The 16,450-nt window shown below is 41.3% G+C and overlaps 1 protein-coding gene across 2 annotated transcripts; it reads left to right on the forward strand.

The window, feature by feature from the left end:
- Positions 1–1,182: 1,182 nt before the first annotated feature.
- LOC128792638 (cytochrome b5) lies at positions 1,183–15,596 on the forward strand. 2 transcript variants are annotated; one of them, XM_053951175.1, is made up of 5 exons: positions 1,183–1,386; positions 10,781–10,909; positions 12,599–12,628; positions 13,615–13,649; positions 14,509–15,596. In XM_053951175.1, exons 1-5 carry the CDS (start codon positions 1,243–1,245, stop codon positions 14,585–14,587), a joined length of 417 nt encoding a protein of 138 aa, XP_053807150.1. In that variant the 5' UTR covers positions 1,183–1,242; the 3' UTR covers positions 14,588–15,596. The 2 variants fall into 2 exon arrangements, with proteins under 2 accessions (XP_053807150.1, XP_053807155.1); XM_053951180.1 differs by lacking the exon at positions 1,183–1,386 and adding an exon at positions 9,289–9,519.
- Positions 15,597–16,450: the final 854 nt, after the last annotated feature.

The following is a 16,450-nucleotide window of genomic DNA, read 5'->3' on the forward strand; positions in this document are numbered from 1 at the left end:
CCCTGCCGGCTGGGACACCGGCAGGAGAGGGCAGCGTGCTAGGGCGGTCACAGCACCGGCCAGAGCCCCGGCAGAGCCACGTTGTGTCCGGGTGTAACTCAGCCCGCGCTCCGTGTGCCCATAGCAAGGGCGCTTTAGCCGGGCACAGGCAGCTCTTCGCCGAGCCGGGGCGCCAGCCGGCTTTACCACAGCGGAACGAGGATAATTCAGCTTAGATGTTAGGGAAAAAAAATCTTTACTGCGAGAGTGCTGAGGCACTGGAACAGGCTGCCCAGGGAGCCTGAATCGCAGAATCACAGATTGTTAGGGCTGGAGGGGACCTCTGGACATCATCTAGTCCAACGCCCCTGCCGAGGCAGGGTCACGTGGAGCAGGCTTCACAGGAACACGTCCAGGTCGGTTTTGAATGTCTCCAGAGAGAGGGACTCCACGACCTCCCTGGGCGGCCCCACCCGGCCCATCTGTGCCACTCTCAATGTAAACGTCTTCATGTTAAAAGTGAAACTTCTTGTTTTTTAGTTTATGGCGATTGCCTCTCGTCCTGTCTCACTGAAAAGAATGTGACAGCTCTCTGAGTCTCTTCCCATAGAAGTGCTGTAGACTCCTAAACATCTTTGTGGCCCTGTGCTGTACACTCTCCAGCAGTTCCTTATCTTTCTTGAACTGGAAGTGTTCAAGGTCAGGCTGGATCGGACTTTGAACAATCTTGTCTAGTGGTCCCCATATCGGGGGAATTGGAACTAGGTGACCTAAACGGTCCCTTTCAACCCAAACCATTCCAGTGCGTTTCTACATTGCAAATCGGCGATTAGCTCGTCGCAGGGCACACCGGCAGGCACAGCGGCAGCCCCGCAGCCCGCGGCTGCCAAAGGTGGCGAAAGCTGGGGTGACTACCACCCCAGGGCGTGCACAGTAGAGCAGCTGCGATTCGGGCGCCCCGCACCGCCGGAGGCCCCACCGAACTGAGCGGGGACTGTCCCGGCCCCGCCCCGCCCCGCCCCGCCCGCGGCCGGTCACGTGGGACGGCGGGGAGGCGGGAGCGGGCGGGGCACGACGCCAAAAGTCCCGCCCCGGCCGCCGCCAGCTGCCCGTCTGCTTTGAGTGGCACCGCCCTCCGCCAATGAGAAGCCGGCAGGGCGGGAGGGGCGGGGCGGTGGCGGGCGGTGATAGGGCCTGCGGCGGGGTCCTGGCGGTGTGCGCGGTATCGGCCTGTGGCGAGTGCGGTGCGGGACAGCGCAGGAGATGGCGGGCTCCAGCGAGACCGGGAAAGAGCCGTGGCGGGGCCGCTACTACCGGCTGGAGGAGGTGCAGAAGCACAACAACAGCCAGAGCACCTGGATCATCATCCACAACCGCATCTACGATGTCACCAAGTTCCTGGACGAGGTGGGTGCCCGCGTTGCCGGGACGCTGATGGCACCGGAGCCCCACGGGGCGGGCTCGCTGGCGGCTCCTCGGCTCCCCGCGCTGTGCCCCTGGCGCGCTCCCCTCCGCCTGCTGCGGCCCGCGGGTGCGGCACGGCGGGAGCCGCCCTCGGGGCCGCGATAGCACCCTGGAGGGAGAGCCGCGGGGCGGGCCCGGGCTCCGGGCGCCTCTCGGGCCGGAGAAACCCGCGAGTGCTGTGCACGCCGGCTGCGCTACCGTGTCATCCGCTGTGCGCCCGCCTGAACCTTCCGGATTTGAATTTCCAGTAAATAAGGACAAGGAGAAAAAACTGGAGTCAGTGTTGAGGGCTGAGATAGGCGGGCTGGCTGTGTGAATCTTGGGTACCAAGAGTGCGGCTGAATCCATCTGCTTTGGTGTGCCAACTGAAAACAGAATTAAAAGTGAAGACTCAGCTGGGACCCAGAGCCATATTATCTTGTGAACTAAAAGGTCAGCAACTCCTCTCTTCACACTACTGTAGTGTGTGTTGTATTATGGAATAGGAAAGAAACTTCACAAAGTGAAAGGAAAGTTCCACAACATGCAGAATATCACAGATCTTGGGGTTACTCTAATAGTCACAGAATCATAAAATTGTTTGGATTGGAAGAGGCGTTAGAGCTCATCTCATTCCAGCCCACTGCCAAGGGCAGAGACACCTTCTACTAGACCAGGTTACTCCCAGCCTCTGTCCTTGAACACATCCAGGGCTGGGACATTCCCAATTTCTCTGTGCAACCTCTGCCAATACCTCACTTCTGTCACTGTAAAAAAATTCTTCCTCATATCCAGTCCTTAGTAAAGCCTCTTGGTCACAGTGGCTTGTGCTCCTATCTGCCAAATTCATGCATCCTGGGTAGCCTTAAGCCCTGGGTGGTCTTTTTTTGCAGGACATGGCAGACGTGGCATTACATACAGGCAGTCAGGTTCAGAAAATTAGGGTGGCTCACACTGCTGCCCTAATCTGCTCTTTGCGGGAATGCAGTGTGGTGCTGCAAAGCTGCACCAGTTCCAGCTCTAGTGTAGTGCACTAGAGGAAAGTTCAATTCCTTTGGCTGTGTTTTGTTAGGCTTTTTTTCTTCCCAGTTAGTGGTTGATGTTTTTGATCTCTGGCAGACAGCAGTTGATGTAATCACTGATAGTCATGGTTAATAAAGAAGCATTTTAGTTATTGGACTAAAACCTAATTCAGTGGAAATGCAGAAATAAAACTACCATTTTTTTTTTTCAGTAATTGAATGGTGCTGGGATTTAGATACTTTGAGTTTTCTCCCTTGCTCTGTATTCCCAGTTAGCAAAGATAGACTCACAGGATCAATTGGTAGTTGGAAAAGACCTCTGAGATCTCGTCCAGTCCTTGACCAAACACCACTGTGTCAATTAGACCATGGTAGTAAGTGCCACATCCAGTCTTTCTTTAAAACTGTCAGGGACAGTGACTGCCACCTCTTTTGGCAGCCCATTTCAATGTCTAATCAGCCTTTCTGTGAAGAAATTCTTCCTAAAAGCAACCAATTAAAAAGTGTATGGTAGACTCACATTAATTTCTTAAGGAATACAGTTTAGATGGGTAGAGACATGATGGATTTTAAGCATCAGTAGTTCTGTAGCCCCGTCTTGATTTCTGTGCTTGTAAACTTCCAATTCAAGGGAGAAACAGCATTTTCCAAAGGAGGGTTGACAAGCAATTTTTCAAAGGCAGTGTTGACACAGGTAGTATTTCATTCTTAAGCTGTGTGTCAATGCAAATTGTTTGGCTTTTCAGCAAGGCAGATTATGAAACTGATCTACTGACTCTTCCTTCATTATTTCTCATCTAGCTGTGCACCTGGTCATCTTCATCCATTAGTTATGGACATCACTGTATTGTTATGCAGTCAAGGCCAATTTAATTATAGGAGCTCTGGAGGAGAATGCAGCTTTTTGTCTAGCCTGCAAAACTGAATTAGCTTTTGGGAACTTGATCAGTTTTGATTGATACATATTTTTATTGTTTGTACATATTGTCCAGATTGAGGAGGTAGAAACAAAAAGACACACCTTAGAAAAACCCTAAATCTAACCCCACCCAAGAAAAAAAACATTTGACAAAAAAAAAATCCAGGATCTAATGAGCTTTTGAGTTTAAATAGTTGCACAGCCTCTTCCTTCAGTACATATGGTGAAATTGGTAAATATTAAGTGGCATCACCTTTTGTAAATTTCTCCAAGAAAACCTCATTTTCATCCTTCAGGCCATCGCTGATAATTTGGTAGCATATCAAAAGAATTCAGTTTGGAAGTATGTAAATAGTTGGGTTTTGAACAATGTAGGGGATGTCTTGAGACCCTCTGGTATGCATAAGTCAGACTTCAACCTCACACTAAACAGCTTCCAATAGAACATGGCTGTTTTTGAGCTGGAATTTTGAAGGCATTCTGAGATAATCACTGAGATTGTTGGAAACAGTTACCCAAAATATTTTAAGTGAAGCTACAGTCCTAGGGAAAGTTCTTTGACATTTTAATATTGATTGTGTTGGTGATTTTTGTTATGGAACTCTTCAATTAAGATACTTCGTAGGGCACTTTTTTAACCTTTTTTTTTAATGCTTTTGGTACTTAGTTTATCAAGTGTTATGCTAATTCTTTTGATAGTGTCAGACACCCTGAGACACTTACATGTGACAGCTGAGGAGAAATTGAAGCTTGCCTCTTGCTGGTTTATTGCAGAATCCAGTAAACCCTACTCAAAGTGGGGATTATGTTAGCTGTTTCAATAGCATTATTCGTTAAACTTAGGTTTATTTCTTGCAGTTCCTTTCAGATGTAGAAAAGCTTAACATATTTTATGACTTAAATGTAGGCCACTGAAATTTGAGTCCAATAGTATTAAAAAGGGTGGACTGCTAAAGCGTCACCTCACTCATGCTCTTCCCAAGCAGTACATAAGTATCAGTTTACTGGGGAGTGAAGAGCTGGGAGAAGCAGCGAAGCTCACCTGTCCTGTTTCTTAAACCAATAAGCCATCTTTTCAGCTACTGCATTAATCTATGTAAATATTTTCTTATTAATGATGAAGTTGAAAACTTTACTGTGCTTCAATCTTGAAGTCGCCTTGTATGCTCTTGTGCTTAGTAAGTGAAAGTGTGGTGCTGTTTTTCACTCCATTACAGTAGTTACAGGGTGTACTCCCTCTGTCCAGCTGTTGTGTCTTCATGGAGCTTGTAGATGTTTAGTGGAACTTCTTTGGCTTTGGGGAACAATCAGCCTGTGTGAACATTTGATTGAAGTTAGGAAATGGGCTGGGGATGGTGACATGTCCGTGTTGGGAGTGGAGGCATCACATGGTGTGACCCATAGTAGCTTGGCTTCCTACAGGACAAGGCTTAAAAAAGATCATATGAAATACAGAAAAACTGTTGAATGAGGAAACAATTGTGTGCTTTGATATCTTATCTATGGGGTTAATGGAGATTCCAGCAACTGCTTTTTTTTAGTCAGTTTGATTTTTTTCTTTGGTGTGTTTTTTTTTTTTGTTTTGTTTTGTTTTTTGATTTTTTTCTTTTTGTTTTTTTTTAGTGGCAGATGTTGGGGAAAATTCATAGCTTGAATATTCATCTCTGAATTTTCTTTTATTTTCCAAGTTTGGGAGAAGAAATCAAGAGACCTCGGCTTTCAGAATGCATTATTTAAAAGGTCTTGGCAAGAAAGAGTATTCTTGAAACCAGAAACTTTGTTGTTTGTCATTAAAGGCTGTCAGACCTGTGTTGCAGAAGAATTGGGAAACCTTTTCCTTAGCTTCAGGTCTTGTGGTTTATCCCCACAAAGTACCCATGTACGACACAGTGGCTCACTCACCTTCCTGCCCAGTGCATGGGGAGGAGAAAAAGGTCAATATAAGAACAGTTTAATAACTCAAAGTAAATGTAACAATAATGGTAATGATTAAGAGTGAGAGAGAAGTATAAAACCCAATGGGAACAAATGATGCAGCGTGTATGTGTTCTCCACTCACTGACTGATGCCCAGCCTGCTCCTGAGCAATGATTGATGGCTCACAGACAACTCCTCCCAGTTTATGGATGGAGTGTGACATTTTGTGGTATGGAATATCTCTCTGCCCATTTTGGGTCAGCTGTCCTGGCTGTGCTTCCTCACTGGCAGAGCATGGGACACTGAAAAGTCCTTGACTTAGGTGAGCACTACTTGGCTGCAACCAAATTATCAGTTCATTAACAACATTATTCTCATGCTGAATCCAAAGCACTGTAGTGTACCAGCTACTAAGAAGAAAATGAACTGTATCTCAGCTTAAACCAGGATATGGTCCTATGTCATTTAAAGGAAAATAGCTACTAGAAATGCATGTGTACTCACAGCAGGATGTCATGGCCATATCTGTATTGTAGATAATTACATATATGAGGAGTTTCTTGTTCTGGAAACCAACTATGGCATTCATTTAATATTAATCTAATACAGATTTATTTAGGTTAATTCAATTGTTAGTGGTCTAAGAATTCAGCAAAAACATCATTGGTAAATATTTTTTTTTTCATATGGTATGAACTTGTGCATCCATAACGCTTTTCCTAAACTCCTCCTAGAATTGATAGCTGCCACTAAATGTGTTTTGTAATCCTGGTCAAGTAAAGTGCAAAAAGCAAATATTGTTCTATTGTGTCAGGATGAAAAATGTTCTCTCTCCTATGTGGCAATAAGTTAGATTCATGCAGTGTGATGGTGTTGTAGAGGAGTAGCATAATGCCTTCCATGTTTAAAGTCATGATCAGCTTGCACTGGAAGATGCCTTTATTGGCACATTTGGAATCTGCCAGTGAACCATGGGAACTGTTCCTGCAGAACCTTGCAGTCTGAGCATTAAATAGAGTGTTCAACTGTGGTTCAACTTCTTAAGCTCTGATGAAGCTTGCAGGAGAATTTGAAAATGTTTCAAGAAGTAGCACTTCTTAGCACTTATATGTGAAACTCTGCAAGTTGTAACTGTTTAGTAAGTTGGGAAATGGGCACTGTTGTGGTTTAACCTCAGTGCCCTGCAGCCCCTTGTTCACTGCTCCCCACAGCCCTTTGGTGGGATGGGAAAGGGAATTAGGGAAAAAAGATATAATGTGTGGGTTGAGATAAGAGCAGTTTAATAACTGAAATAAAATAATATAACAATTGCAACAAAAAGAGATGCTAACCCATGCCCAGCCCACTGCCAAGCAGCAAGATGCTGCCCCCACCCAACTCCTTGCAGTTGGTATACTGGGCATGATGTTCTGTTGTATGGAATACCCCTTTGGCCAGTTCAGATCAGCTGTCCTGGCTGTGCTCCTTCCTGGCTTATTTCTTGTGCACCTTCTTGCTGGCAGAGCATGGGACACTGAGAAGTCCTTGAATTAGGGTAAGTGCTACTTAGCAACAACTGCAGCATCAGTGTGTTATCACTGATTATTCTCATATATCACTGAATCATAAGCACTCATATCACTGAATCATAAGCACTCATATCACTGAATCCAAAGCACAGCATTGTACCAGCCTCCAAGAAGAAAATGCAACTCTATTCCAGCTGAAATCAGGGCAGGCACCAAACTACTGGGTATTTCATTTGCACTTTATCTAAAAGCCTAATGATAGTTTTCAAAAATACACTTTCAGAGAGAGATCTTCTTTCCTAGGCTCCTGACGTTCTACATGAGCTATCAGTTTCTGTCCTGAAACTTAAATAGATGATAGAAATAATTTGGAGGACTCTTTTCAGGCTACATGAAAATGCCCTTGGAATAAGCAAGCATTTGTCTGTCTGTCCTGCATAATAGAGCTGAGGTTCTCTGGGTGTTCCCTGGCTCTGTCACTGCCCCCTTTCCGCTTTTCATTCCTGTAGTGCAGAAAGGGAAATGTGAGTTTATGAGACTGCCACTAATGGAGACCTTTGCTGATCTACTTGAAAGTTAAATTGGACCCTAGATTTCATTCCCTCGGTGTAGGAAGGGAGAGGGCACAGGAGTTGCAAATTAAGGTAGTTAGGATTTAATAGAGTCTTGAACTATGACACTGAGAAATCTGCATGACCGTAGCAAAGGGGAGAGAAGGTGGTATTCAAGATGAGGTGAGTTGGACTTTTGACCCAGATGAGAGCAGCAAGATTAACTGCATATTTGCCTTATCTAAAACTTTCTAATGTGCTGCTGTTAGGAATCCGTCTGTGCTCTGTGGTAGCATTGGCTCTGTATTGGTATTTGTTAAACATATAGCTTAGATTATTTATTATAAAGGGAATGTCTTAGGAATGAGCTAGGCTGTCTTAATTTATCATCAAATTTCCCCTGAACTACAGTTTTACCTGCAAGAACTCTGATTACTTTTATCAACAGGATTTTGGTTTAGGGGTCACTATCTCTATAGCCCTGTGGGCTTTCCAGTTCCAGGGTCCATCCAGAGGATCTTCATTAAAGTAGCAGTTCTGGTAGCAGGCTTTGTTTACCAGGCAGAATCATGAACAAAAGCCTTGTATAAACAAGCTTTGGAAAACTCATCCAACCATGAAAGATGCTCATTTTTTGATAGAAGAGTCAGGTCTTGCCCTTTGTATGAGACATTACAGTTGCTCTCTTTCATTAGGGGAGGTGAAATCTTTTCATTAATTGCGTGTATTATGTGCTAGTTATTTACAGAGGGTTTGTAAGTTCATATTGTTAAGCAGAGGTGGCATCTAAAAGCAAAGTGTTTAGCTTCAAAGTACTTCTTCCATCAGTGTCTAGTAGGTTATAATTAACATTGTCTGCTAGATGGCTTAAGTTTGGGATTCTGTGTGTGATTCTCCGTACTTAGCCTTGCTCATGTCATAAAAAAAAATTACCAGTTTTCCAGCTGTAGTGGCAGAGGGTCAGGGTGAATTTGTACTCTTCAGCTGACCTGTCATAGTCAGTCAGAGGGTTGGTAGAAAGGATTGGTTGCAGTCACTGTCTTGATACTAATATTGTGGTTTTGTAGACAGAGGGATCAGTTGCTAATTAGACACAAAACTAGTTCGACAGAGAAAAGCTGGAGTGCCGCTGTGGTGCTGCCCATACTGCTACGTGATTGCTTTGTAGTGGCACAAGGGAGGGATTTGGGAGCACAAGTTAGTACCTGATCCTTCTGTAGCTGGCAACCGGCAAGTAGTTTGTTAAAGTACTCCATGAAGTAATTTTAATGCAGGTGCAGTTATGTTGGTAGGTATCCACTTGTTTGGCTGGATGGTGGATTTTTTTTTTTTTGGTGAGACAATATAAACCATGTGATCTTTATGACTTGCTGGAGTAACTGGTATTTTATGTGCTTGTATGAGTGGGGTTTGGGTTCATTGCAATGCATGAGTAGGAGTTTACATGCTGCTTATGCTGCTGGTGCTTTTTGGGTGGTTTAACTTTGGAGCCTTTTGCTGCTTGTTGATACTTTGTCAGGCAAACCAAGGAGCTGTGCCACCTTTTCTGCTGAAGTTGGTCACATATGTTTTTCTGTCTGGAGGGGCAAAATTCTTTAGCATGGTGTTAAAAAACCCAAACCCACATTGCTGAAGAAATTCCATGAAGATTTAGTTGAGGTAATGTCTTGGAGTGCTGGTTAGACCCAAGTTCAGCTTCTTAAGTACCATTTCAAGGCATTGAACTTGAGTGCTCCCTCAACTTTAGTCTATTCCTTTCCCTGAATACTTACCAGAATGGATTCAAGGACAAGATTTTGGTGAGCATGCCATATTTGCAGGTTGTTTGCGTAATCTTTACTCTGCTTGTACTCTGCTGACCTTTTTTGGCTCAGCTGCTGTGTCTAATCTCTCTATCAGTTGCTTAATCTTGCTTTTGCTTAGTCATGGTAGGGATCCTTTGCACTAATAACTACGGTATCTTGGCTCTTTAAAAAGTGTTGTGTTGGGCTTTTTTTTTGTTTTTTCTCCTCAACTTCTTTAATCTGTTTAAATAAATGTCTGTGTTTAATATGAAGATTGAAGTTATGGAGTTCTGGTACTGCTGGAAATTCATAGTAGTAGTTTGGTTCAACTGTATGATTAAATACTGGTTTTGTCAGAAGAGAAGTTTTGATACGAGATTAATAGGAGGATCTGAAGTAAGTGCTAACCTGAATTCCCTAGACTAGTAGAAATGCCATTTCTTTAACCTGTGGGCTTTTTGGTAAGCTGTTCTCCCCACAAGATTGTGGAAATTTCGCCTATTTTCCATAATGTTGTATCTTGTACTCAGAAGCATTAAAAACTGAATTCAGCTTCAAAAGCCTTGTATCTTCTCTATTACTGGTAAAGTGCTAATGTCTATTCCATGCTTGCCTTAATCCAAGGCAGTACTAGTAAGTGCTTTTAACTTGTTTACCTAATCGTTCCCAATGTTTATGTAATACTTTCCTGCTTGAAAGTTTTGTGGTGAATTTTTGTGGCATGTTACATGAATAAGTGACTGGGAGCTGAGGAAATGCACTGAACTAGAAGATATGATAGATCTTGCAGTATATTCAGGCAGAGTTATTTGATAGATAAAAATGTACTTCATAAAAATTTCATAAAACCCCCAAAGTGCATCCTGGGGAAGAATAAAAGTTAATGGAGAACAGAGGTTTATGTTAAGGGAATGGTGATGGATTGAGGTATTAGAAGATCCCGGGAGATGACTTCTCTGTATCTCAGGGGTTTTATCAACAATGTGGTTTTGGGATTCCATAGTCTGTGAAAACCAAATTGCTATTCTAGGGTCTTGAGTGAGTTTTCAGTTGTGCTTAATCACTTCCAAAGGAGCTGTCTTACTTGATATTTGTACCATAATTTGTTTTGGAAAGGACCCTTAAACTTATCTGGCCCACCTCCCTGCTCAAACTAGCATTAACTAGAAGGTCAGATTCCTTAGCACCTTGCCAGCTTGTTTTGCCAATGCTTGATTCACATCTTGTGAACAGATTTTTTGTCTTCCTGGAATGTTCTTGCTGCAGCTAATACTTTTTTGGCTTTTATCCTTCTGCTGTATAAAGCATTGCTTGGATAAAAATACACATTTCCTAAAGAAGTGAGAACACAGAATGTAACTTCTGTGCTGTTAAAACACAGACTGATTCCCACACAACTTTCTAAATGCTTTAATTGCAAGGGGTAATGCCTCTTACTGCTTCTTTGCCAATGAAATAGAGACTTAGCTTCCTTGGTTTTAGCTTCAGAGAGTACATAAAGCTCTCTAGTTATTCAGAAAGGCTTATGTTTACTCTAGAAAGTCTAGCTGCTGATTTTTGCTGTTTTTTAATTTTAGAAATGTAAAAATGCAGAATTTCCATTTCTAGGATGTGAAATGTATTTCAGTAATAAATTTAAACTCATTAAAAATTGCAGCACCCAGGAGGTGAAGAGGTCCTTAGGGAGCAAGCTGGGGGAGATGCTACTGAGAACTTTGAAGATGTTGGCCATTCCACAGATGCAAGGACACTGTCAGAATCCTTTATTGTTGGGGAACTTCATCCCGTGAGTATATGAGCGTATCCTTACTTTTGTATTTACTATACTGCTTTTGCATCCAGTTATTTTTCTGGTAATTACTTCAAAATCAAGAACTGCTTGTTTGGTTGGATGCCAGTCCTGCAGCTGTTTGTGGATGGATCTAGGTTTGAGATAGTTCCCCCAATGTGAAGGGATTTGATTAGTGTAGCATAAGGATAATCACATCTTTTCATGATTTAAATTGTCTTACACCTTAGTTCTTGAATAAACTGAACATGGAATCGTGTCATTTCTGGTATATGCTGTCAGCTTTGTCATGAAACTCTGTAACCCCTGACAGTGGTATGTCAGAATGTCTAGACCTTTTCTTATGCCACTATGCAGAGTGACTACTGAACAACCACTTTCATGCCTTCACCATTGTAAATACCTATCTGCTAGGCTCCCACCTGCATCGAAAGGTGCAATCCTGGCTCTTTGTATATATGTCTAGAAAATGGTTATTTTGCACTTCTGGTAGTACATTGTACTTCTGGTTTCTTGCTCTGTCTTCCCCTCTCTGTCTCCTGCCATTTTTAGCTGTGTCATGGTTCCCTACTTGTGGTTGTCAGAGTTGTTTATGATCAGTTCCCACTGTATCATCTGTCACGTCCTCTTTTTTTATACTGTCCATCCCATTTCTTGTACTTTTAATGAGCACCATTCTGCTGTCTTAAGTTTTGAAGTATTTCTTTCTAGCTACAGAGCTGCTGCTTTGGCTTCCTTCAGCTAGGCCATAGTTAAACTCTCCTGCATCTTAATAGTTGAAAACCACTCTTTGGAGGTTTAGGTTGCTAGTGTGCCCGTCTGCTCTACTTTGCTGCCCACTCCTGCCTCTTCTCTTTTCCTCTTGTTTCATGTATGTCTTGTCTTGCATTTGGGTAAAAATCACTGTTGTGAGTAGCCTATTTCACAGTAAGATTCCCGATCTTGTTTGTCTCTTTTGTCTCAGGCCATCTCTTGAAAAATATTATTAATGTAGCTTGTCCTAATAAGAAGTGATTTGGCTCTGATGCACATTTGTGCATTTGTGGCTTTGTCTATTTCTGATGCCACTAACGTTGTTCTTAACCTGGCTATCAGTCCAGTTCTTCCTTGTTTGGCAAGTGCCTGTTTTCACTTGATATAAAGCAAACAGCTTGATAGTGTAATGTACAAATACAGCACTGTCAGGATTATATACTGTTGGGCTTTTTTGTAATGAGTGTGACTGTGCCAAGCAGAGCTTTGAGTTTATGAAAGATCCCTAGATTTTGGGACCTTTGTTCCAGTGGACATTGGCACAACCAGTTAGTTGACTTTACCTGATAGTACAAGTACAATAAGCAGAATCAATATGATTGCAGTCAATGTATAAGCTAAGGTTATGAACTCTCCAGAGACAAAGGAAAGGTGAAAACATGGGCAAAAAGAATAATGAAATTTTTTGTAGGCTCAGGTTTCACTTCTTCATTGCATACTGGGGAATATTATTTAAGGAAGTGATCTTGTTTGTTAGCTCAAAATCAATCACTGACATCTGCTCTCTTGCAAGTCTGTTTTTACTTAGGGAAAAATACTTGCATATTAACAGAATGAATAGCAAACTGAATTTAGTGATAAATTGTATGAGTTTGGTTTTGTTTTCAATGCTTCAGATTTTGTCTAAATGTTCCTTGCTCTTTTCTCTGGCAGGATGATAGATCCAAGCTTCAGAAACCAACAGTAAGTGTGTTTCTTGAAATGCCACATTGTTTCTTTTGGGCATAACAGACAGTGTCCTAGTGTTTGTGTATGAATGGTATACCCCCAGAAAAAGAAATAATTCCGTTTAAGTGCAGTGTTTCAGGTTTTAAATCTCTTAGACCTGTTGATACTGCTTCAAATGGTTCTTTCCCTTAACCGTTATTTCTTTGTGTGGCTTCATACCAGGGGGTTTCTAAGTGTGATAGCATTATACTATAGCAAAATCCTTCATTCTTTAAATTGATTGCAAATGTTCTGGTACCAGAGCAGGTAATTTTGCAGTGATGGATCTTGCATCATTAAATTTAGGTAGGGTTTTAATGCTTGGATTTTTAAAATAAACTTTAGGGTCATACACAGTAGAGTTACTCAAATTAATAAGTCTTCATGTAAATTGTGTACATATACCCAACTGGCATTTGACCTTGTAGTGCTGCTTTTTCTGTAGAAACAGAACAAGAAGTCCAAATCAGTATCAGGAACAGCTATAACAATTTGATTCTTACACAATCTGAAACACCACACTAGACCCCTGACTTTAATAAGCTTTGTAGATGTAAATTAGTAGCTTTCTTTATGTAGTTTTGATATAAAAAATATTTGTGAATTAATTCCAAGTTTTTTCAATTTGATTTTAGTCAATGAAAGGATTTTTGTCTTAGAGATGACTGAAACTTTTCAAATGTAACCCAAGGTTGAAGTCAGCTTCATAGAAAACTTGCAGCAAAATTCTTGTTGATAATGTTTTAGGAACTTGATGGCATGTTAGCTATAGAAACTGCTACTAGCTAGTTTGTAATACAACAGAACTGCTGTAGAAATTAGTAGAAAATGCTTCCCAAATGCATGCACTGAGTTGTTTCTGAATTAGTCTCATTTGATGAGTTTTGAGAAACTCTGGGGCTCGTTAAGGTGGAGAGGATTGTCTTCCTGAAGTAAATATCTTCTTATGCTTTGTTTTCCAGGAAACTCTTATTACCACTGTTCAGTCTACTACCAGGTACAGTATGACATCTGATGTCAAACTTGAAGCTCCTCATGATTTTCTGAAGCTTAAAAAGCTGAATAGCTTTTATCTGCTGGAAGCTGAGATATCAGGGGGTGGTGCATGAAAATTTCTGTTCTGTGTGAAGCCCAAGTTGGCATCTGTGCACTACTTTACAAGTGTGTTAGCTTACTAGGTAGATATTTTTCTCATATTGGCAGGTGTCAGTATCTACCAAATGGTTTGATTTGCACAGGCCTTTATTTCTGGAGTCTGCCACGTGAAGGGAAGACTCTTAGTGCCATTGCCAACTATTTTACTGATGTGGGTGCCATGCTTTTGAAATTTGCTACTGGTGTTGCATCTAAGGGAAATAAGAGGATTCTGTGTGTAAGAAGGAAGATATGTAAGAATTGGGAGGGGGTTGAAAAACACTTTGGAATACCACTGAACCAAAAACTTTTTAAAGTTGTATCCTGCTGACAATTGCCTACTGCTGAAACCTCAGAGGACTCTTCTATGACCCTCTGGGTGGGGAGTTTGGGTGTTTAGAAGTGTCATGTGATGCTGCTACTTAAATAGCTTTTGAATGAATGACATTCTGGGCAGCACACCATGACTTTAAATGTGCCTAGGGTTTTGCTCTTCTCTAATAAGCAAACTTCTTGTAAGTTTTAGTACAAAACTTTACTGTACAAGCTTCTTCCCTTGTCTGGAGTATTAATTACTGGCCAATCCAGGTGTTCTGTTGCCCTGAATTTGAAGTATTTGTTGGAGTGGGTAGAAAGGACTTCTTTAAGCAATGACTTTTTTTTCTTTTTATAACTTGCTGGTTGTCACTTCTAAACTGCCTTTTTCGAAAACTTCCCTTTAGTTCGTGGTCCAACTGGGTGATCCCAGCAATAGCAGCGATTATCGTGGCCCTGATGTATCGTTCCTACATGTCAGAGTAAACGCCTTACTGAGAATTAATGCAAGAAGAGACCACATTCTCTGGAAGAAAATATAAGCAGTCCTAACCCAATATGTTCCTGGAGAAATGCCTGATGTCTGAAGAAATATTCAAGTTTTTCAGAAAATGAAACAATTCTTTTTCTGCTGTGCACTTTTCTTAATGTTGCCTTCTTATATGCTGCTGTGAAGTGATAAAAAGGCACCATTTCTCTTTTTATATAACACTTTTATTCTCTAATTAATTACTTATGATAACTGTATTGCTCTCTGTGGTAGAATATTATTTTGTATGTAACACTGATTCTGGTTATTTCTCTTTAATCTGTAATAGGGTCATTAGGACTCTCTTTACTTACACATTTTACAGCTTTAAAAAACTACCAAAACTGTGTACATGTACACAACCTAACTTAAAAACATCATGTTGTCTTTTTAAATGTAGTATGAATGCAATGCAAGTTAAATGTAATGAATGAAACTGAGTGGAGTTACAGGTGCCTGGAAGTGGGTTGGGCCTAACCAATCAGCTATGATGAGCTGGGTTTTTTTCCATTTTTTTGACAACTGCTCTTATAGTTGTTGTAGGTACTTGTATAGCAAACTGTTCTGTTTGTCTCCCATTGAAAAATTCAGGTGAAATATGAAACTCAATGTTTGGCCCAATTATGTCTGTCTCATTTTTGTCAAAAATAGCTCTTTTGTTCAAAAAAGGCAGAAAAAAGTAACTGCTACTAAATAGTACTGTTCCTGCCGAACACTCAGGTGACTGTAGAATTTGTTCTGGAACTTTTAGCCTTTGATAAAACCTTCAACTTTGTCATGTACATTGAGGGGGAAAAACTGATAAATTGAATCTATTTCTGACTCTTCTGTTAGGTGCTTTGGTGCTTTATTATGAAGAGGCAACTGTTTTCACTGCTGAATACAAGATAACTGCAAGTTTGCATTTTGTGGTGAACATTTTTAGTCATATGTAAATGATCATGAATAAAAGTTTAATTGGTTACACCTGCTGGCTCAAACGCCTTCATTTCCAAATTCTTTGGGGGCCTTGAAAGGGATAACCTATTGGGGCACTTCTCAGAAATGCACTTACAGTAGCTCCCATCAACTTCATATCAAGCACTCACTTGTCCATGTTTGTCCATGGCTTTCCCTCTGAATGTGGTGAAACAGAGTTTAAAACTTCAAGCTTTATTGGTATTTTAATATATAACCTTTAAAAAGGATATAATAACTCAGAGTTAGTATTTAGAATCACAAATCAAGTTTAATTTTTAAAACAACACTTGAGTCCATATATCTAGGTAAGGCAAAAAAAAGGCAACTTTAGAAAGCATAGCTTTCCCCTTCCCAAGAATTTCAGACAGATAAGTATGTCCACATCAGCAGATAGAGCAGTGCAATTAAAGTGGATCTGTAATGTGGAACACTTGCTGTGAAATGCTTTTTTCCCATGCTGTGTATGTTGGAGTTTTAATATGATGTAGCTCTATTTTGGGCCTGTATAGTGGATATTTGTGCAATTCCCTGGAGTAACTATGGAAGCTCAGTCCCATCTAAAAGTATTCAAGCTGGCATGTGCAGGGAATTTCCACAATGTCAACTAGAAACATGGTGAGTGCAGATGAGTAGGCAGTGCTTCAATAACTGATACAAGTAAAAATGCAAATGTAGATGTGCACTCCCCTCCACTGGTGTGAATACAAGTTATTCCTCAGAGATATACATTCCTTTCAGGTTTTTAAATGCAAACGGAGATAGATCTAAACTAGAAAAATGATTGGGCTTATTTTCCTTTTTAATAATCTTAAGGTTAGAGCTGCTTTCCTTAGAGGTGTCATATAGATGACTTTAGCTTT

The sequence above is a fragment of the Vidua chalybeata genome, chromosome 1 (assembly GCF_026979565.1).
Source record: "Vidua chalybeata isolate OUT-0048 chromosome 1, bVidCha1 merged haplotype, whole genome shotgun sequence".
Taxonomy (NCBI): Eukaryota; Metazoa; Chordata; class Aves; order Passeriformes; family Viduidae; genus Vidua; species Vidua chalybeata.

What these genes read in the sequence shown, in the direction of transcription:
- LOC128792638 (XM_053951175.1), top strand. Translation starts at nt 1,243, where the DNA reads ATGGCGGGCTCCAGCGAGACCGGGAAAGAGCCGTGGCGGGGCCGCTAC. An exon ending in TTGTTGGGGAACTTCATCCC is followed by an intron (nt 10,910 to 12,598) that starts GTGAGTATATGA and finishes TTTCTCTGGCAG; the next exon opens with GATGATAGATCCAAGCTTCA. An exon ending in CCAAGCTTCAGAAACCAACA is followed by an intron (nt 12,629 to 13,614) that starts GTAAGTGTGTTT and finishes TTTGTTTTCCAG; the next exon opens with GAAACTCTTATTACCACTGT.